The 17634-nt window shown below is 52.7% G+C and overlaps 5 protein-coding genes across 5 annotated transcripts; 3 read left to right on the forward strand and 2 right to left on the reverse strand.

Moving 5' to 3' along the window:
• Nucleotides 1–10: 10 nt before the first annotated feature.
• CLAFUR5_07433 (uncharacterized protein) lies at nt 11–842 on the forward strand (the record flags this gene model as incomplete). Its single annotated transcript, XM_047906581.1, has 3 exons — nt 11–505; nt 563–654; nt 731–842. The coding sequence occupies 3 exons, from the start codon at nt 11–13 to the stop codon at nt 840–842; spliced, it is 699 nt and encodes a 232-aa protein (XP_047763603.1).
• On the reverse strand, nt 660–1532 carry CLAFUR5_07434 (putative 1-alkyl-2-acetylglycerophosphocholine esterase; the record flags this gene model as incomplete). The annotated part of the gene is made up of 1 exon (XM_047906582.1): nt 660–1532. The coding sequence occupies one exon, from the start codon at nt 1530–1532 to the stop codon at nt 660–662; it is 873 nt and encodes a 290-aa protein (XP_047763608.1).
• Nucleotides 1533–2378: 846 nt separating this feature from the next.
• CLAFUR5_20238 (uncharacterized protein) lies at nt 2379–4091 on the forward strand (the record flags this gene model as incomplete). The annotated part of the gene is made up of 1 exon (XM_059463074.1): nt 2379–4091. One exon carries the CDS (start codon nt 2379–2381, stop codon nt 4089–4091), a length of 1713 nt encoding a protein of 570 aa, XP_059319048.1.
• Nucleotides 4092–4364: 273 nt separating this feature from the next.
• On the reverse strand, nt 4365–7109 carry CLAFUR5_07435 (ABC transporter gloK; the record flags this gene model as incomplete). The annotated part of the gene is made up of 8 exons (XM_047906583.1): nt 4365–4488; nt 4538–4912; nt 4974–5732; nt 5795–5845; nt 5893–6076; nt 6131–6433; nt 6481–6643; nt 6693–7109. The coding sequence occupies 8 exons, from the start codon at nt 7107–7109 to the stop codon at nt 4365–4367; spliced, it is 2376 nt and encodes a 791-aa protein (XP_047763609.1).
• Nucleotides 7110–9030: 1921 nt separating this feature from the next.
• On the forward strand, nt 9031–17224 carry CLAFUR5_07436 (Nonribosomal peptide synthetase dtxS1; the record flags this gene model as incomplete). The annotated part of the gene is made up of 3 exons (XM_047906584.1): nt 9031–13352; nt 13504–17020; nt 17072–17224. The coding sequence occupies 3 exons, from the start codon at nt 9031–9033 to the stop codon at nt 17222–17224; spliced, it is 7992 nt and encodes a 2663-aa protein (XP_047763606.1).
• Nucleotides 17225–17634: the final 410 nt, after the last annotated feature.

Consider the following 17634-nt stretch of genomic DNA (forward strand, 5'->3'; position numbering starts at 1 on the left):
TTCGGCGCATATGCCGATGCTAGCAGATTGCATCGTCTACCTCACGATCGTCGACTCGCGAGACGTGAAGATCGGCTGGCAGACCAAGCGAGCTCACGCACTACTGACATTGCAAGAATTGTTCGAGCCTGTGCAGGTGGACAAGGCTTTACACAGCTATTTCAGAAGTTGGCATCGCATTTGCCGGATCACTCACAGACCTTCATTCAGTGTTTCCTCGATGCCACATCTCGCGTTGGTCGCGATGATCATGTTGGGCACAATGTACGCGCCGTGTGAAGAGAACCGAAAGAAGGCCACCACCGTGCTCGATTACGCAGAAGACTACATCTTCGCGCATGAACCATCGCCCCCACATCCTTCCCAGGACGATGCGAACCGCGTAGATACCGTCAAGTCCTGCTTCCTGGAGGCTTCATTCCTCATGATCGTCACCCAGTACTGGACGGGTGATTCGGAATCAAAGCGACGAGTATCGACACTGCGATTTGATCGGACAGCAGAGGTAAAGCCTGACTCACAATGCCGTCAGATTCGTCAGCTCACTGAATTGTGACGTTAGATATCTCGCGAACAGAATCTACTGCAAGCGGTCCACACAGCAGACGATCGCGCAAGCCAACAATTGTGGCTTGTGAAAGAAAGCTGGATCAGGTAAGTCATTTGCATCTGAAGTGGAGCATCTCGTCCCAGCTGGGAAAGAGAAATCCTTTGCTCATGAGCAGCACAGGTTGCGACACGCCACAATCGGAGGGGATCTCGAGCATATTGCCGTCCCAGTTGATCGCCCCGCGAAGACGTTCATCCTGCTCGGCTGCGAGCACGGCTGCAATGCCACCTAAAGAGTGTCCCGCCATGGCGACGCGGTCAGTCGGTAAAGGTCTGGGTCCACGATGGGGCAGCAACTCGGCAACCGAGGTGACGTTGCTCAGCTGGTCCAGCAGGAAGGATACATCATCGATACGTGGGTGTAGCCTTGCCAGGATATTCTCGGGACCCTGTACGGTGTCGTTGCTGATGCTTGTGTCGCCGTTGGGATAGGTGATGAAGTTTGAGTCGCCTGGGTGGTCGGTTGTGATCACCATGAAGCCTTCACTGGCGATTGCAGAGGCCATGAAGTTGTAGTAGAGACGCGGGATGCTGTAGCCAGGGGAGAAGAGGACAATGGGAAAGTCATCCGCGTTTCTGCAGCTGCTGTTACGGATTGGACAAACTGGCAGGCGAGCTTCCTTGAACAGAGGCGTTACGTTGAGAGTCGTGTTGAGGATCTGTTGGAGGAATGGTCCTTGGAAGTCGGCAGTCTTGTTGGGCAAGTACTCCACGGGCACCGTGGCCGCGCATGCCGCAGGTTCGAAGATGGAGAGCATCAATGTGCGAGGGCCTGCATTTGCAGGATTATTTTCCTTGCGAGTATGGTCGGTAAGAGGACCCGTGGTCAGAGAGACGTTGTATTTTCCGGTTGGGTGGGGGACCAGGTACGCTTCTGCTGCGCTGGCGAGCAATAGCACACCTGCTGAAGATGGTATCCACATGGCTACGTTTTGGCCAAGTTCGAGGTGTGAGAGCTGCTGAAGGCGGAAGAAATGAGTTCTCTCAGAACTGACAGACGCTGAGAGAGTTGAGTGTTCAGTGAAGCTTTGTAGAGAAGTCGAAAGACATGGTTAGCTATATACCTCCCGGCTCGTGGCCTTCACCTGGGCGTCTGGGACATGTGCTCGAGGGGATTGTTCAGCGCGAATCGTCGTGCCGCTCTATCTGCAGTGTAGCGTAGCTCGGGAATAGCAAGCCACGCTGAAGAGTACTGTACGCAGCATCTTGGCACGTTGGAACGTTGTATTGCTAGCACACAGCCGTCATGCTAGTTCAAGGCTTCCAGATAATAGTCCCGCGCTCAATCCAGCTAGCGCAGTCGAAGGACCAATCAGGGCATCGGCGAGGAGTGACTTGGCCTCTCTGAAGACATTGGAATCACCATAGGTAGCTAGACTGGCCGTGTGCTCTGAGAGAACGCACCGCGAGCATACATGTACATGTCAGAGCCAGGTGTGACGTCGACAAATAACGGGAGAGATGTCGGGAAAGAGTTTGCCAAGAGCTTTCAACCGGCCAATCACAGGCAACGCCAGAAATGGTATAGCTCCACTCCTGCCGATGACATAGCGGCTCCTTCGACATTCAACACATGCAGGAATGCCTGGCCTACATCGATCCTCATCATGCTTATGCACTGCACCCAATGTGGATGCCCCCAGCCTCTTTGGGCTCCCACGCCACAACGGCAAGACATGACTGAGCGGGCATGACTAAAGCTCTGCAACACCACACTTTGAGGTACCTGTCTGTCACTCCACGTCCAGTCACACAAGCTGGACGTCCGTATGTTCTCCACCCTCTCACTATCGAATCCCACGTCACAGACAGACGGTGACCGAGCAAGGAACAAGTACTCACGCCTCATCTGTCTTGGTTGTCAGGGAAGGCGCATCCGATGCGAACTGCCTACCAATATTGAGCCCCCGGCATCTGGACAGCTTCAGGAGGCTCAGGCCCCTTGCTATCGGTGCAGGAGACTAGGCATCCCGTGTGTCATCCGGCAACCCATTCTCGGCCGGCCAAGCGTGAGAAGTAGTGCGGCATCGGCTGCACATGTCCAGCGCAGAACAACTTACAATGACAAAGCTTTCATCTGGATCGACACTGCAAAATTACCAGCACAGTCAGCTTCTGCACAGCTTGAGCCCGCCTTCGCCCATGACCCAATCGATTCGCCACCAGGACCGCACAATCTCAATGACTTATCGCTCAATGGTCACGCCAGATACACCAACAATGGCACACTGCTACTTCACAAGCCTCAGTCGTCCGAGACATTTGTCATCATCAGCGCGATAGACACGATCTGCTGCGAGAGGGTAGAAGAAGAGTGGTTTCGCCATCTGCCAGTTCACTACGGGCACACGCAAGCTCTGGATCTGGCTGTCAAAGCTCTGGTGCAAGCATGTGCATACGCCCGTGGAGTGAATCGGCTGACATCACGAGACTGCTTCCAAGCCCTGGCGCCTGTGCTGACTGCTGTGCGAGCAAACATCAAGCAATCACAGGGGCAGTCAAGCGAAGATATGCTTGCGGCAACCGCACTACTTGCTCCCTTCGAGGGAACGGTCAAGGAAGACGGCGTTCCCTCATGGCTGCACGTGAAAGGGCTCGCTGCCATTATGGTAGCAAGGTCTGAGATGCACACTGCTACTCAGCTAGGGAGAGATATTTTCGACTGGTATGCTGCCGAAAGCTCAATCATGGCGTGCATCAAGGGTATACCTTCACCCTTCGAGAAGGTCCCTCGAGCTTATTTCGTAAGCGATACTCCGGGATGCGGCGACAGCGATCGAGTGCGTATCAAAGCTCTTGGGAACGAGCTCTTCATTGGAACTCCACGTCTTGTGATGCTGGTGCGGAAACTACGAGCTCAGTCGTTTCCGCAGCATGAGCTGCTTGTGTCCGCGCAGAGACTGTTGCAGTCGATGCTTGAGCTACAAGATCCCGATGTGGAGAGGCGACTGATGCAAGACAGCACGATTCCCTCATCGAACGACTCTGACACCATCACCGACCTCGCACTTAACAGCCTGCGCTTCGCTTCCCGCAAGGACTTCGAAGCGCTGACATGCTACTGGCAGAGCCGTTTATCTCTACTGAGGCTAGAGCGCTGCCTTTATAAGCTTGCTGTACATACAGCGGGTTCAGATGTGCCATCCTCACTTCTTGCACCAAGCTTTGGACCACATACAGACGAGATGCGCCTCCTAGCAAGAAAGATCCTGATGTCAGTTGTGCATGTTCCTGTCTTACCACTCTTCAGACAACAACACCTGCTCGCTCACGCGATGATCGTGGTTTGGGGCGCTATGAAGGATACCAGTCTGACACAAGGCACTGAATTGACGGGTTCCTTGTCTGACCTGTTGTTGCGGAGAGTCAACCGTGCACTGAATGCGAAGCCGGCATTCTGCCCCGAGGACATGGATCAGGCGGCGGAGATCTTCGTAGGAGGAGAACGAACGGGTAGACTGGCAAGCCTTTACGGCATGTAGACGTTTCGTGGACATCGTGGTTCCGGAAGAGAGGACGCGGGACGTCGAGCGTGGTCCTTCACAACAGTATTCCACCAAAGCTGCCCCCAGATGAACACCCGCCCTTGGCGAGGTACCTGTTTGTGTCGTTCAATCCTTTTCTGGCTCCACTACCTCATCCGCGACTTTCAGGCTTGCGAAATCATGCTTTACTGTTATAAAAAGCTGCGAAGTACGATGCCATGGTAGTCAGCAGCTCGCAAGGACGACCGATCTCGACGACTCGTCCATCTTCTAGAACCACGATGCGGTCAAAATCGAAGATGCTATCCAGATCGTGAGCAATAGCGATGATGGTCCGTTCTGAAAAATTTCTCGGATCATACTCGAGATGAGTCTGGAGGTTTCTCGATCGGCGCTGGATCAAGTGTCAGCATACACGCGCCAGCCTTGATGATATGTCTTACCTGCTGGTCACTTCGTCCATTAAGACGACCTTCCCAGGGTGTAAGAGGGGGCGCGCAAGACAGACCAAATGGTTTTGTCCTTGGGGTAGCCTCTCTTCTTTGAGAGCTGCATCGAGACCGCTGCTCTCAAATACCGCGTCCCACAAGCTCAAGGAACGGAGAATGTCGACAAGCTTGTCGTCTGCAGTCTGCTGAAATGGGTCGACATTCATACGCACTGAGCTTGGTATCAAAACGGGAGCTGGACACAGTGTGTTGACCTTCTGTCGTACACGAGTCTGCGGAATCCTGCTGAGGTCGACATCCCCGATGCTTAACGAGCCGGAGTCGACTTCGAGCAAGCGAAGCAGCACGTATAATACTGTTGACTTACCACTGGTCGAGCAACACGCACGGTCAGCAATCAGGATCTCTGCTTCTAGGTCGTGCCACACACCCGCCGGTACGACCGCGAAGCGCGATCTTCTCTCCAGGTCGAATCGAGAGGCTCACGTCCTTGACGCCGCCATGACCCTCATAAGATGCACAGACTTCCTTCGACTCGATGGCTCCATGCCGCGGCCATTCGCTTTTCGTGGGAAGCTCAGCTTCAGTCGCAGCTTCGGTACCGGTTTTTCGCGCGAAAGTCCGGATTCTATCCACCGCCCCAACGGCGGTTTCCATTTGCGTCCACTGCGTGATCAGATTCTCCAGTGTTATGCTGAAGGAAACAATACTGAACAGCGCTACACCCAGCAACCCTGTTCCACCCAATGGAATATAGGTTGCATCACCAACGAGGAGCACCGCGCTAGCAGCAACGAAAAGGTCTAGCACCAGGGTCAACCATCGCTGCAAACACCACATGAGGTAATATGGCCTTTGTGCGACGCTCAAATGGCTGCGCAGCTTTTCGGCATATGCTTCCGCGAGTCCATATGCGCTGATGCTTGGCAAGTTGCTGCTAGCATCAACAAATATCAACATGAGAGGTGCCCGTGCCTCGATGTCAAGCAGTCGCATCTGTCTTGAGGTGCGAAGGTAGAACATCTGAATCAACCCAACGACCAGGAAACCCAAAGGCAATACTGCTACAACGAAGCGAGAGCCCACAAAGACCAGCACCGCTGAAAACAACATGTCTAGAAACGCGAGTATAGTTGCATCAAGTGCATCTGGCAGATCATTGTCGATCAATTCGAGATCTTGACTAAATCTGTGCATCGCGATCAGCTCTTCAGCTCTTCTGGCATCGGTACGGTCCGGAGACAACTGTACCTGTTCAACAATTCTCCTACGCCGGTCAAGGAGGGTAATTGAAGATTTGCCCTGGATTTATCAGCCTTGAAAGCGCACCACCAGAGGCTACGACTCACCGCCCAACTGTTTCCAGCAAAATCGTGTGGAATCTATTTGACGTTGTTGGCACCAAGACTATGTCAGACGCAATGCCGGCAACAACGGCGATCACAGAAATGCCGGCGTATACACCGAGCCAGTATCCCAGGTCCTCATTTGGGCGGCTTTCGTTTGCTCTCACCCACCACTGTAGCCAGAGGACTGCCAATCGAATTAATGGTCGGTCGTTTCAGGGAAGTTCGCAATGTGACCTACCTGAAAAGCCAATGCCACACATGAAAGCAATACAAAGCAAGAGGTACGCGGTCGACAGGGCCCAGCCAGCCAGTTGCGCGAAGTATGCGTATGTGCGGAGGTCGCCGGTTGCGCGATATTTCTGGTCGTCCTTAGCTACCGTGCCCTCTGCTGGAGTCCTGACAGTAGTGGCCCGCACTTGGAGCCCTGCAGAGTTAGTGATTGGTTTGTGAAGTTCGTCCCCGACAGCAACGTCCTCTCTGCACACGAGAGAGCCGTCTCCCGGCAACCGCAGAAGGCGGTCTGCGAACCGCAAGTTCGTGTCTGCTTTACAATCAGCGCAGGCCATTCCTCTCACCCAACACACATACCTGAGCTTGTGGCCCAAACGACCGTAGCTTTGCTCCTTCTGATCAAGCCATCGGGGCCGAACACTTTGCGCGCGACATGATTTTCCGTCCGCATATCAAGACCACGAAGCACATCGTCCAGGACCAAGACCGGGATTTTTGAGTATAGTGCCCTTGCAAGCGCCTGGAAAGAATGGTGAGTAGACGAAGGCATCGAGCTGCAATGCACTCACCACACGTGCCTGCTGGCCACCACTCAATCTTGATCCACGAGCACCAACGTGGGTGGCGTCACCATTAGCGAGAGTCTGAATATCTGCTCCGAGTGCACGAGCGTCCACTACCGTCTGATACCAGGCCTCGTTCCACTGTGTGATGCCTAGTATGTTCTCTCTGAGCGTTGCTTCCTGTAACCATGGGCTGTGGGAACAGTGGGCAATTTGCCCGGAAGCCACGGAGAGCGATCCACCTTGGTTTTCAACCTCACCAAGGAGCAACTCTAAGAAGGCACTCTTTCCGGATCCAACAGGGCCGGCGATGATGGTGCACTGCCCACGAATGATGTCGAAATCGATTCCGCTAAAGATGTACTGGTCTTTGCCCAAGCGCCGGACAAAGAGCTGCCGGCATCGAAACACGAGGTCTTCCATAATCGACTGCGACTTCTCAATAGGTCCAATTGAATGGCAATGGCTTGTTTCTCATCCGTCGGATGTATCAAGAGGCGTTGATCGACCCAATCGTCCGTTTGGAGGTATTGCTGGACACGACGAAACGACTTGAAGACTGTGCTAAGGTCCTTGATCCCTCTCAGGAAATCCAGTATGGATGCTTCTTGGATCGAGAAGATGCTTAGTGCCGCAAATGCGGTAGGCTCGGCCAGTGTACTCCCTCGGCCACGCGCAATGAGCGCATAGGCTACGAACGCAACCACAGGCGCCATGACCGATGATGAGTACGCTATGGCAAGATGCCCTATCAGTCAAAGATCTTTTCATTTGAGAAGGTCACATCTTACAGCACACATTGATCAGCGTCTCGAGGATACGATATTTTCGAGACGCTCTGACCTCCGCCAGTCGTAGTGATGTGATTGCATTGCTCACGATATCGAGCAGACCTGTCATCTTGACGAGCTTCAAGTCCGTCAATGCCCTGCTCGTTGCATCAAGGCGTGTGCTTATAGCTTCGAGCCACGGCACTTGGGCGTTACCAGCTGCCGTGGCGAGTGGCGTACTTATGGCAAGGCATACTATTTCGACAGCCTAGCCAATGTTCTCTCAAGGACTTTCACACAGATAGACATACCCAAGGTCAAAGTCGTCGATGCTGCAATGGCTACTCCATGATAGCGATATAGCAGCCACCAGCTGATGGCGACCTCAAGGATGCTACTGTACACATCATGCATGAGCACCATGGTTAGACAGATTCGATCGGTATCGGCGCTCATCAATGTTATCGCATCCCGTTTGGCGTTGTCGGTCGCACGCAGCGAAAGAGTGTTGTCGAACACCAGCGCAATGAGGCTACCTCGGAAAAGTGTAAGCGCCCGATAGGTCTTGTGGGTGTACATGACTTTCGAGATCTGGATCGAAACCAGTCAGCGGAAATCACCAGAGCCTCGACAGATAGAAAGGGAACACTCGACCTACGGCCAGACGAACGTAGACCAAAGCGTAGGCGCCAGTGAGGCCATACGAAATAGCGCTTCGGCGCGATGACGAGGCATTCGATGTATAGTCAAGTGCTCTGTTGATGAGAAAAGGCTGGGCAAAGGTAAACCCCATGTAAGCGAGCTGAGGTAGGACTCCGGCCAGAAGGTCCCATTTGTATTCAGCTAGGAACATGCGAAGAAGCGCAACGTTGAGAGGTACTGATGGACGTACAAGCGATGCCGAGGGGCAGCAACACAAGTACGATATCTTCGAAAAGCAGCGTGAAGTCTGCGCCATTCCTGCATCGAGATGCTACCAGAGGGCCGAAGGAATCATCGCAGCTAGTATCATTGCCGCGGGATAGCATCATCTGAGATCGCTTGCTTGATGAGCAAACACAATCGGATCACCGAGAAGAAACGATCAAGAGCGGGACTGAAGGGTATCCTCGATACAAGACTACAGCAGCCACAGCGCTATGGCACCATGACTCTGTTATTGAGCGATCATCGAGCCGCCGACCAACTTTTCAATGGCGTTACGCCGTCGCTAGTGCCGATCGGTAGCTTGCACGATCGCAGCGCGGCTTTAAAGATTATATTACTCTGTGTGTTCCCCGTTGTTGCGGTCTGAATACTAAGAGTTTAGGCTTCGTATACGCATCGATCTAAGCCCATATCGGAAAATGCAGAAGATATGCAGCAAAATAACGTTGAGTCTAAGCTGTGTAAGCATTGTCGATCAGCACACGCTGCTAGCTTGACCTGTAGACGACTGTTACGAGTTCTGAGCATTTCCCCGTGCTGAATTCACTGCTTGCTTGCTGATTGTTACACATCATCACTCGACGACAAGTTGCGATAACCGCTCCTCTCATCAAGCTGTCAAACGGACTTGCGGAGCGAATCAACGCATGCGTTGCATTCCGAACATGGCAAGCGAGAAGGACCTGGACCAGATCTGGACTTGGAACGAGACAGTTCCCGTGGCTTCAGAGCGCTGCGTCCACGACATCGTCAGCGAGGTATGCAGGAAGCAGCCGTCTGCTATAGCGGTGTCGGCATGGGACGGCGACTGGTCGTATCAGCAGTTGGATCTCTACTCCTCTCGACTGGCACACAGCATACAGCGAACTGGGATTCTGCTCGAACCTAATGATGTGGTAGCCCTATGCTTTGAGAAATCAAAATGGGTTCCAATTATAGCTCTGGCAGTGATGAAGTCTGGCGCTGCATCAATTCTTCTCGACTGCAAAGTCCCACCACCATTCCTGCAAAAGATTACACAGAAGGCTAGTCCGGTCCTGCTGATTTCCTCGACCAAACATTCTCAGCTGGCGGAGCGCCTCGCAGCAGGGCGACCTACAATACAACTCAAGTCGGACTTGATTGCAGGACTAGAGAACAGTGATTTCGATCACAAGAACCTTCCTTTGGTCCATTGCCGCGATGCTCTATACGTGGTCTCCACCTCAGGAACCACAGGCATGCCGAAAGCGGTTGTCATTTCCCACACGAACTTCAGCTCCGCGATACATCATCAACAGCAGATGCATAACTTTACATCGCGGTCTCGCATCTATGATTTCTCGTCATATGGATTTGATGCATCATGGTCCAACTGTCTCCATGCCTTCACAAGCGGGGCTTGTCTATGTATACCTTCGGACTTCGAACGGGAAAACGACCTATCGGGGTCCATTCTAAAGTACAGCACCACCATCGTTGATCTGACCCCGAGCGTGGCAAGGCTTCTATCGGTAGAGGCTATCTGTAGCCTGGAAACACTGATCGTTGCTGGTGAAGCTGTGCTAGAAGCCGACGTCCTTCGTTGGCAGGCCCAAGTCAAATTGATCAACGTCTACGGTCCGTGTGAGTGCACACCGACTGCTACAATAGTTGCATTGGATCAGACACAGCGATTCGAGGGCGCTATTGGTCCTGGATATGGCGTCAACTGCTGGGTTGTGCAGCCCGATGACACGGACGTGCTCGTGCCTGTAGGTGGGACCGGCGAGCTACTTCTTGAAGGGCCTCTACTCGGACAGGGATATCTTGGAGAACCTGAGCTCACCAACTCAAGTTTTATAAAGGGTCCATCGTGGCTTTCAGATGGACACAACGGCTGCGTCGGACGTCAGACACGGCTGTACAAGACTGGCGACCTCGTACGACAAAAGGCTGACGGCAGCCTCGACTTCATCGGCCGCAAAGACACTCAAATCAAGCTCAATGGCATACGGACAGAGCTCGGCGAGATAGAACATCACATTCGACATGCGGCTCCCGAAAGCACGGGTGTAGTCGTACAAGCGGCCAAACATCAGGACGGCGACAAAGCCATCTTAACAGCGTTTGTTGAACTTGATACTATCACGATTCCCGGTCTGGAGACGTTGCTGGCACCCGCCCATGCCAGACTCATGCATCCGTCGCTGGTAAGCAAATTGCGCACAGAGCTGAACGAAAGCTTGCCGCGACACATGGTGCCGACTCGATTCGTCATGTTTCGCGCCTTCCCTCTGACGCCATCTGGCAAGATCGACAGGAAAAGGATGCTTGAGCAGTTCAAGGCTATCACGAAGCACGAATTTGTGGATCCGATGTCTCGTGGAGAGCTCTCGCAGCAGCATTGGAGCGACACAGAGCGGTCACTTCGAAACATCTGGTCCGGCATCCTGGGTGTGGCTAAATCGAGAATTTCAAAGACAGACAACTTTTTCGAACTTGGAGGCGACTCTTTGATGGCCATGGCTGTCATCAAGGCGGCGCAAGACGTCGGTCTCTACCTCGATATTACCATGATCTTCACATTTCCCGTACTGGAGAACCTAGCGAGTGAATCCACCGCCAACACGCAGCGTACCAGGAAAAGTGAAACGGAGCGCCCTACAGACAATGTTCTGGATGATAATAGAGTAAAGGAGCAAGTGGCATCGATATGCGCTACTCGACCCGAGATCATCACTGCTGTGTACCCATGCACGCCTCTTCAAGAAGGGCTACTTGCTCTGACTGGACAAGACCCAGAAGCCTACATTAATCGCGTAGCTCTACGTCTGGGCCCTGAGGTCGACAGTGAACTTGTGCAAAGAAGCTGGAACGAAGTCGTGGCAGCCACTCCTATTCTCCAGACACGCATTGTACAGCTTCCCAAATACGGATTGCTGCAGGCTGTCATCCGTGAAGAGATCCAATGGCACTTCGCCTCTAATCTCGAGGATTACTTTCAAGATGACAAGCTGAGATATATGGGACTCGGAACACCACTGCTTCATGCAGGGCTAGTGACAGTGTCCGACTCCTGCATCTACTTTGTGTACACCATGCATCACGCTCTTTACGATGGATGGTCAATTGGGCTGATCTACGAGCGTTTAACACGCGCCCTGCGTGGCAACAGTCTGGCACTGCCGCCGCCTTTCCAACTCTTCGTTGAGAACACAGTCAGTGCCACGAAGGTGGCAGCACCCGCATTCTGGGCGGGTCGCATGAAAGGCTTCGCGGGTGAGGTCTTCCCTCCTCTTCCAGGGCCAAACCATCGGGCTGCAGCAAAGCAATGCTTGCGCCAGACGGTTGAGGATCTTGGGTGGCGTAATCAGCAGTTTACCCCCACAACATACATCCGAGCTGGCTGGGCCCTGACAGTCTCAAGATACACGTGCGAGGACGACGTGGTCTTCGGGGTCATTACAAATGGTCGAAGTGCCACGGTTGAAGGAATTCGCGAGATCATAGGGCCGACCATTGCGACGATCCCCTTTCGCGTCAACACCTACAAGGGTACGAGCTCAATCCAGCAATTGCTGCAATGTATACAGGACGATGGCACGGCAATGATACGTCACGAGCAGTTTGGCTTACAGCGCATCCGACGTGTCAACAAAGACACGGAAAAGGCATGTCAGTTTCAGACCCTACTCGTGGTAGAAACATCCTCTGGTCTTCCAGAAGAAATGTTTGAGCCGAGCCTTCTACAAACTTTGGATGGAGATGAAGTCGCAGAGGAAGGAGAGACACAAGCTTTTGATACATATGGCCTGTGTCTGACTTGTACAGTTACAGGCAGCACCGTCCACCTCAGCCTCGAGTTCGACGAGGCTATGCTCGATCTGGACCAGGCAAGGCGTATGCTCGAACAGCTCGAACACGCCCTACGTCAGCTGTGTGACCAAGAAAGAAAGAGACTCCATATTCGAGACCTGCCGGTGCTGAGTGATGCCGACAAGAAATTACTCGTTGCCTGGAACTCGCAAGTACTCGGGACCTCCACAATTTGTGCGCACGATCTTGTTACGAAGACAGCATGCCTCTACCCAGACCAAACAGCTGTTTCCGCATGGGATGGCGAATGGACTTACAGTGAAATCGATCAGCTATCGACCGGTCTTGCTCGATACCTGATGCGGTGTGGAGTAGTCTACAAGTCAAAAGTCGCTTTGATGCTCGAGAAGTCGAAATGGACGCCCATTGCACAACTTGCTGTAATGAAAGCGGGAGCCGCATCACTATCGCTAGATATTGGCGCAGAGCAGAGTGCACGTACATCTGCGATACTGTCGAAGGTGCAACCCACGGCTCTGCTGACATTCGCGGCCAACCAGCTCCCGGCCCTGGATCTACCACCATCTTGCCAACACATTCCCCTTTCAGCTGCTCAGATACTTAATCCAGTGCAAACGCCAGACATTGAGCTTCCAACAGTAGGGGCCGAAGATACACTCTATATCATCTTCACATCAGGAAGCACTGGCACGCCAAAAGGTGTCGTTGTGACACATGCTAATTTCACTAGTGCCATTAAGTATCAGCAGGCCGCCCACGGCTTTCGACCTCTATGTCGTGTATTGGACTTCGCTGCGTATGCTTTTGACGTAGCATGGTCGAATCTGCTCCATACCTTCACTGTCGGCGGCTGCTTGTGCATTCCTTCCGAGACCGAGAGACGAGAGCGGCTCGAAGAATGCTTTGCTCGGTACAATATCTCTCACGCAGACCTGACACCCTCTGTTGCTAGATTGCTACCATTGTCGACTATTGCCACCCTGGACACACTTGTTCTGGGAGGTGAAGAACTGCGACCTGAAGATGCAGCACGATGGGCACCCTTGACAACCTTGATTAATCCATACGGGCCCAGCGAATGTACACCTACAGCGACAATTGCCTGTTTTGATCAGCAGATCGAGACGGACCACCAGGTCCACATCGGTAAAGGCTACGGAGTCAACACATGGTACGTTTCTGAAGGGTACCAGGCATCGAGCAGTGTCAGAGACTATGGTGTGAAAGGAGCGCGTCGTGCAGCACGCATCTCACGCGGTCCACCACTGTCTAAGATACTGCCACGTGGTTCTCGAGTATGGCTAATACCCTTCTGTTTGTAGGATCGTGAACCCTGATGATACGGCTTGTCTGATGCCAATCGGAAGTGTTGGAGAGCTCTTGCTTCAGGGGCCCATTGTTGGTGCAGGATATTTGAATGACGAGGAATTGACAAACAAAGCATGGATTCCAGCACCCTCGTGGCTTACCGAGATCTGCGCCCATCCAACAGCTGCAGCAGCTGGGAGGTCCAGGATCTACAGAACTGGGGATCTCGTTCGATACGATCCAACGAATGGCAATGTGTTATTTGTCGGGCGAAAAGACAGTCAAGCTAAGATTCATGGCCAAAGAGTTGACTTGGGCGAGATCGAAAATGCCTTGTCTAAGCAACCCTCCGTAGAACAGGTGGTGTGCGTGCTGGTTGACCAAGGCCTGTTGAGGGGCAAACTCGTGGCTATCGTCACGTTAGAAGACGTGTTTGACCATCGTCAGGCAAGCTTTCAGCTATTGGACGAAAGACATTATGAAATCGCCCGATGTCGACTTAGAGCCATGCAAGAGACAGCTAGGAATACACTGCCATTACACATGGTTCCCTCGTACTGGATTCCGCTCTACACTTTCCCCACGAACACATCCGGCAAGACTGATCGTAAAGCTCTGGCGACCTGGATCCGGGGGCTGGATAAGGCTTCGAGTACCAAGATTTTGGCCTTGATGAGAGATCATAATGTCCGCAAGCCTGTGGGGGCCAGAGAGGATTTGCTTCGAGAAGCATGTGGCCAAATATTGAACGTCTCTTCCGATGAGATTGATCTCGAAGCTTCCTTCATGGCCAATGGTGGCGACTCTATCACGGCAATGCAGCTCGTGTCGCATTGTCGGAACGTGAACATCTCGATAAAAGCACCGGACATTATGAAGTGCGAGCGCCTTTCTGATCTCAGTTTTGCTGAGCCTAGTTCAAAAAGCCAGTATCATTTGACTGTGCAAGCGACTTCCTTTGATACTTGGTATGAGCTCTCTCCCATCCAGAGATGGTACTTTGAACTTCTACCGCCAGGTAGCGTGGACCTAGCGGAGCATCACTATCATCAAGGCTTTCAGGTTACCTTGGGGCGGTCCATAAGCAATGAGTCTGTTTCTGCTGCCACAAAGCATATCGTGAAGCAGCATGAGATGTTGCGAGCGCGATTCCAGCACGTTCAAGGACAGTGGAAGCAAAAGATCCTGTCGCCAGATGAGTCAAAAGCTTATGAGTTCAAAATCTGTAAGGCTTCATCCGAGGACGACCTCCGAAAACTGAATCGAGACCAGCATCAGACACTTAGCCCGATCAACGGACCAGTGTTTTCCGTGGTTCTTGTCCTGATGCCGGAACAGAAAAGCCACATCCTCTTCCATGCACATCATCTTGTGATCGACCTAGTCTCTTGGCGAATCATACTAGCCGATCTGGAAGGCTTGCTTATGGGCTGTCATTCTTCACCGCCACCGCTGTCGTTTCTGGCTTGGAACCAGCTCCAGATTGAGAAATCGTTCACCTCTGAGCTCCATCCGAGTAGGGTGCTTCCGCCGGAACAGCACACTGCAAATTATTTGAGCTTCTGGAAGTTCGATGAGGCGAGTATGCCAAATCGAGAGGCCGACCACGAGCATCTCGAAACACACCTCAACGACAAAACTACTGCGTGGTTGTTCAATGATGCAAATGCCGCACTCAATACAGTACCTGTCGAGATTATGTTCTCTGCAATATGGCATGCATTTTTCCGCACTTTTCCGGAACGACAGGATCTCACAATCTTCAAAGAGGCTCATGGGCGTGAGACATGGAGAGCCGATATGGACCTTTCTCGGACGGTAGGGTGGTTCACCACTATGAGTCCTCTCTCTGTGTCAAGAGACAGTACTGGTAACGTCACTGCCCTCGTACGCACTGTTAAAGATAGATATCGACAACTTGCTGCAGGCGGGTGGGCTTACTGGGCGTCCCGACACCTGAACCCCGATGGCATCGAGCAATTTGGGGTTCACGGTCCGGTTCATGAAGTTGAGGTCAACTACAACGGTCGATTCCAACAGCTAGAACGTGAAGATGGCCTTTTCCAGCCGCTGGACCTCCCTCTCGGAGCGGAGACGGGCGAGAAGCTGCCAGCAGGAGCTCTGTTCCGTATCGAGATCAAGGTCGAGGGCGGAACAGCCACCTTTGAGTTTGGATGGAACCGACATCTCGCGTATCAGGACAGGATTCGCGACTGGGCGGCGAACATCGCATCGTCTATGGCTCAAATATGCTCGGAATTGGTCGAAATCGAAAAGCCATGCCTCAGTCTATGCGACTTTCCGTATCTCGGTATGAACTATGGTTCGCTGGACAGATTGTGTTCGAATCTGTTACCTGCCTTGGAACATGCCAACGACGCGGAGATCGAAGATGTGCTGCCGTGCTCTCCTTTGGTGGACGGGATCCTGATCCATCAGCTGAGATCGCCGGCAACCTACATGACTTCGGACACCTATCTCATCAGTCCTGCGCAGTCTGCCCCGAAACCGGTCAGTTTGAAACGACTCGCTGAAGCCTGGCAGCAAGTGATTGTTGCTCAACCGTCGTTGCGAAGTGTGTTCATCAATAGCGTCGACATATCTTGTGCTTTCAACCAAGTCGTCCTCAAATCCTGCAACGCCGACATCATCGTACGGTCTGCCGAAAGTCGTGCTTTAGCAGATCGCACCCTTGCTAGTATGCCAGAGCTGGTCTCTAACGGGTGCACTCCACCGCACAGACTGACGCTGTGTAGAGTCAAGGACAGCCCGGATGTCTTGTGTCGGATAGATATGAGCCATGCTATCACGGACGGTGGCTCTAGCGGCATACTCCTGGACCACTGGTCATCGACGTACAATCGTTTGGATGACCCCAAGCACGATATTGCGAAGACTTGTCCGAACTTCGCTAGCCATCTCATCCGCGTAAGAGACTCCGAGGCCAAGACCAGCTACTGGCAGGACAAGCTGCAAGGGCTACAACCTTGTCTTTTCCCGCAGCTTGAGAGCTTACAACCTCATGATGTGCAGAGATACAACACCGAGTTTGAAGCCGATCATGCTTCTGCAGTACACGATTTCTGTACAAGGCATGGCACTACCGCCGCCGGCCTCTTTCAAACTGCTTGGGCCTGCGTCTTGTCCTCGTATACCAAGTCTCACGATGTTTGCTTCGGTTATCTTGCTTCTGGTCGAGATCTGGACATTCCAGGCTTACAAGATGCCGTTGGTGCGTATACAAATATGTTAGTCTGTCGAGTTGACACCTCGGGCGCCAGAGATGCAGTCTTCGTCCGCAGCGTACATCAGCAAATGCTCAAGGACCTGGACTTTCAACATGTCTCTCTAGCTGAGGTTCAGCATTTGACCTCAGCAGGCCCCGGGCGACCTCTGTTCAACAGTATCGTCAGCTTTCAGCATGCCGCAAATGTGAGCCAGATAGTGGATCATCGATCTGCGGACTTTGAGGCGCCGGTCGAGCACGGTGCTTTAGCATTCAAGCTTCTTACTGTCAAAGATCCATCCGAGGTAAGCGTTTGTGAGAGCTGATGTTGACGGCAGCTAACATGATTCTCTCAGTTTGACCTTTGCGTGGGGATCTCCTACTCGCGGACACATGTCGGTGTTTGTCTAGAGTACCGATCGGACTGCATCTCAGAAGATGCAGCGCGTAAAGTGATAGTAGATCTGGAAGACACCGTGGTCGCGATCATGGGCGCTGTTCGTAAGTGAATTGTTGGAGCCAGCGGCCCGCCTATCTCTCCTTTAGACCGCTGCTATCGCTCGATGTTGGTATTGAAGTGAAGCCACCAAGCCGAGCTTGCGAGAGGTGCGTCGCAATCGCATTATAGGCCTCTTGTGCTAGCTAGTCAATAAGCCCGAACATGATCAAAGCTGTTCTTTGAGACGAGCTGGACCCCAGGCCCGACATCGACAGATAGTTTGATCTCCATCATGAAGGTGAAGTTGTTGAAGCACCGTGCGCTCAGATATGCGAGATGCGAGTGCTGTGAAGCTGCTGTTCTCTACGGCCAACGGACCAGTCAAAGTGTAGCGGTCTGCAATGCGATCCCTCAGCTCTGGCGAGGCAGTAGTCTGCAACTGATACCGTTAGACCATTGCGTGATGAATCGCATCGAGAG

This window comes from Fulvia fulva, chromosome 6, assembly GCF_020509005.1.
Source record: "Fulvia fulva chromosome 6, complete sequence".
In the NCBI taxonomy this organism is placed as follows: Eukaryota; Fungi; Ascomycota; class Dothideomycetes; order Mycosphaerellales; family Mycosphaerellaceae; genus Fulvia; species Fulvia fulva.